General features: G+C 35.6%; 1 protein-coding gene across 1 annotated transcript; it reads right to left on the reverse strand.

Moving 5' to 3' along the window:
* Positions 1 to 1,039: 1,039 nt before the first annotated feature.
* LOC142631961 (phenylacetaldehyde oxime monooxygenase CYP71AN24-like) lies at positions 1,040 to 3,009 on the reverse strand. Its single transcript, XM_075806341.1, has 2 exons — positions 2,062 to 3,009; positions 1,040 to 1,832 (listed from the first exon to the last, which is right to left on the reverse strand). The coding sequence occupies exons 1-2, from the start codon at positions 2,992 to 2,994 to the stop codon at positions 1,218 to 1,220; spliced, it is 1,548 nt and encodes a 515-aa protein (XP_075662456.1). The 5' UTR covers positions 2,995 to 3,009; the 3' UTR covers positions 1,040 to 1,217.
* Positions 3,010 to 3,420: the final 411 nt, after the last annotated feature.

Here is a 3,420-nt window from a genome sequence, read left to right on the forward strand (position 1 = left end):
ATAGGGAGCGTTTTGATATTTTGGCTTGGTGTAAGGTGAATTCTACTATATATGTAATCCTTTTAGAGGTATCAAGAGATGTCATGGCTATTCGTGTGCGTTGCTTCTAAGTCAGCCTTTTATCACGGGAGGTTGTGTTTTGGATCCTTTTAGGAGTTCATTGGCCCCTAAAACTATGGAGGCCCTTATTTGTGCTCAAAATTGGTTTAAAAAAAACCCATCTAAATCAATCGATCTTCCGGAAGCAATGAATGAAGTGGAAATTCTTGAGCAAGACCTTTTTTGTTTTTGTTGTGTTCATGTTCATTTAAACAATTTCTTGTTGGGTTTACAATTAATACTTGTTTTGGATTTGTGTTTCATTTCATGCTTTGCTTTAGACTTGTTTACATTATGGCTTTGATCATTGAAACTTGAAATTAGTAGGCATGACTAGAATTGCTTTGAGTATGGGTAAATCCTTTTTGCTTTGTAACTGGTCATATAAACTCTTTACTTCATATTCTTGATCTAAAGTGAAGACCGAAGAGCATTAAATTTTGATAGTTAAAACATTAAAGTTGCTTGCCACTCTACCTTGTTCAAAGTACTTGACTTCATTGTATGTTTGATGTATACCTGAGAATCTGAGATAGTGATATTACTGATACATGTTGAATTGTATGGTGATATATATGTTGAATTTTTATATAGCAGGTGAATCTTTATATACCACACCGCACATGTGACTGCAAAAATGAGATGAGGTGTGGTTATGATTTTAGCTAAACTATACACTGCACCGCACCACATATGTGACTGTAAAAATGAGGTGCGGTGCAGTTATAGTTTTGGCTAAACCATAGCGCAAAGTGAAATGCTAAAAATGGCCCAAAACCGCACCTCACCGCACCACGAACACCCGTAATTTTCGCTCAATAAAAAATGTCTTTTTATCTATTTTACATAAACTTTTACAACACATTATATTTCATTCTTCATTTTACAATACATTTTATAAGAATAATATTTTTTTTTTTTACAGACAACACATGCACAGAGAGAGAGAGAGAGAGAGAAGCTACAATCATGTCACTACTATTTTTATTACTGATGAAGTCCCTTTACATTTATATCGATAAGTAAGAGACGACAACAGATTCTAAAACACAACAAGATAACGAGGAAAGATTAAGTAGAGATTGATTATGCATAGGGATGACCTATTATTGGAAAGATTAAGAAGAGTGCAATATTGGTACAAGATAGAGAGGATTTTTCCTAAATGCAGTGATAGCGTTAACTTCAGTCATATCCAAGTTTTCTCCCTTTGCATTAATGGAAGGCAACCTCCAATCAAACCAACATAAAAGGTTGGCAAGCACGTATTCCACTACAGCAATGCCAAATGTCAATCCTGGGCACCCCCTTCTCCCACCTCCAAATGGGATGAATTCAAAGTTTTGACCTATAAAATCAACAGGGTTGTTTGTGAATCTCTCTGGGATGAATTCCTCTGGCCTATCCCATAGTTTAGGGTCCCTTTGGATTGCCCATACATTGACAAATACTCTTGTTTTTGGCGGAATATCATAACCTCCAAATTTTAAACTTTCTGAAGTTTCTCGAGGTACAGAAAGCGGAACTGGTGGATGCAGCCTTAGACTTTCTTTGAGGATACATTTCAAGTAATCCATTTGATTGATATCATTGACGTCTATCTTTGACTTGTTTCCCACCACTCTTCTTACCTCTTCTTGTGCTCTTTTCATAATACTTGGATTTCTTATGAGCTCTGCCATTACCCATTCCAAAGTTGTTGAAGTTGTATCACTTCCTCCAACAAACATGTCCTGAAATTATGATAAAATGGAACTTTAGGTATGTTTCCAATGGTAGTAGCTAGATTACCTCCATCTAAAATGAATCTATTTTATGGTTAGATCAAATATTACAAATCTGAAGATATAGCCCGTGCTACATAATTTTAAATTTTAAATGACATAGTAGATTGCACTTTATGTATTATCAGTTTCAAAAACATAAAATTATAAGAACTGTGTCTGAGAGAGAGAGAAATACTAGTAGGATTGCTTTGAGGTTGTCATGGCTAAGCTCAAAGTCAAGCATGCCGTTCTTTTGAAGTTGGAGGAGAATATCCGCAAAATCTTTCTTATTGGGATGTTCATCTTCACGTTTCATTGTCTTGTGTTCTTCAACCACTTGATCAAGAAAAGCATCTAGTTCTCCACAAGTGGATTTTAGACTTGGTTTAAACCCCGTTAGCATATCAATCCAACCTAAAAATGGGAAAAAATCCTCCCAAAAAAAGGCTGCTAGTAGCACCATTACCTTTCTTGGTAGTTCTGAAGACTTGCCCTTACCATCCACTTCTCCAAACTTTTTACCAAACACACATCTTGTAACGATGTTGTTTGAGTTTTCAATCAATAACTCACTTAGGTTAATAGAAACCCCTTTGAGGCACAAGTCACGTACCTTATTGATCAATATAGAAACTTCTTCTTCCCTTGTATATTGGAAAGATTGCACTCGTTTGAGGCTCAAAAGTTCTAGGACACAAATTTTCCTCACTTGCCTCCAATATTCACCATAGGATGAGAATGCTATGTCTGTGCATCCATAGAGTAAGGAATTGGTGGCCGTGGCTTTTGGCCTGTTTGAGAAAACGATGTCATGTGTTTTCATCATTTCTCTTGCCATATCTGCAGATGACACTACAAGTGTTGGTGCATGGCCGAAGTAGAAGAACATTACAGGGCCATACTTCTTAGAGAGGGCTTGAAAAGAACGGTGTGGAAGTGATCCAAGCTGGTGAAGGTTGCCAATGATTGGTAGCTTTGGTGGGGATGGAGGTAAATTGGGTTTTCCACTACTTCTAATGCATTTGAAAACATAAAGAAAAAAGAAAAGGAAAAGAAGAGGGAGGAGGGGAGTGAAGGTTATTTTGTATAGCTCTTGCCATGATTGTTGGAACAGCGGTAGAATAGCCATTTCCTCTTTTTTAAGTGTTTACCACAATGCAACTAACAACTCTAATCACAAGATATATATAGAAACCTAGAGTAAAGTCTTTTTTTTTTTTTTTTTTTTTGAGAAGATAATACCTAGGGGAGAAGTTAATTAAGGAATTGATATAATTTGTGGGTTCGAGTTAGCTCAACTAGTAAAGTTTATTGTTGTTAGATAAGCAACTAGTAAAGTTTATTGTTGTCGGATAAGAATTTAGGGTTTGATCCCCGCCTATAACAAAAACTAATTGGTATCTTGGTCTGATAATAAAAAACAATTATTAGGAACAAATGCCATAGATTGATATTATGTCTAAAAAAATATTATATTAGAAGAATAGAAAATTACATGATGGGGTACTATTTACTAATAAAAAGGGTACTAGTCCTCTCATATTCTAAAATCCCA

The sequence above is a fragment of the Castanea sativa genome, chromosome 4, assembly GCF_040712315.1.
Source record: "Castanea sativa cultivar Marrone di Chiusa Pesio chromosome 4, ASM4071231v1".
NCBI lineage: Eukaryota > Viridiplantae > Streptophyta > Magnoliopsida > Fagales > Fagaceae > Castanea > Castanea sativa.

Bases quoted from the DNA above. Each gene is read 5' to 3' on its own strand.
- LOC142631961 (XM_075806341.1), bottom strand. From the start codon at position 2,994: ATGGCTATTCTACCGCTGTTCCAACAATCATGGCAAGAGCTATACAAA. The intron at 1,833-2,061 runs GTATTTCTCTCT...TCATAATTTCAG, and splicing joins ACCTCAAAGCAATCCTACTA to GACATGTTTGTTGGAGGAAG.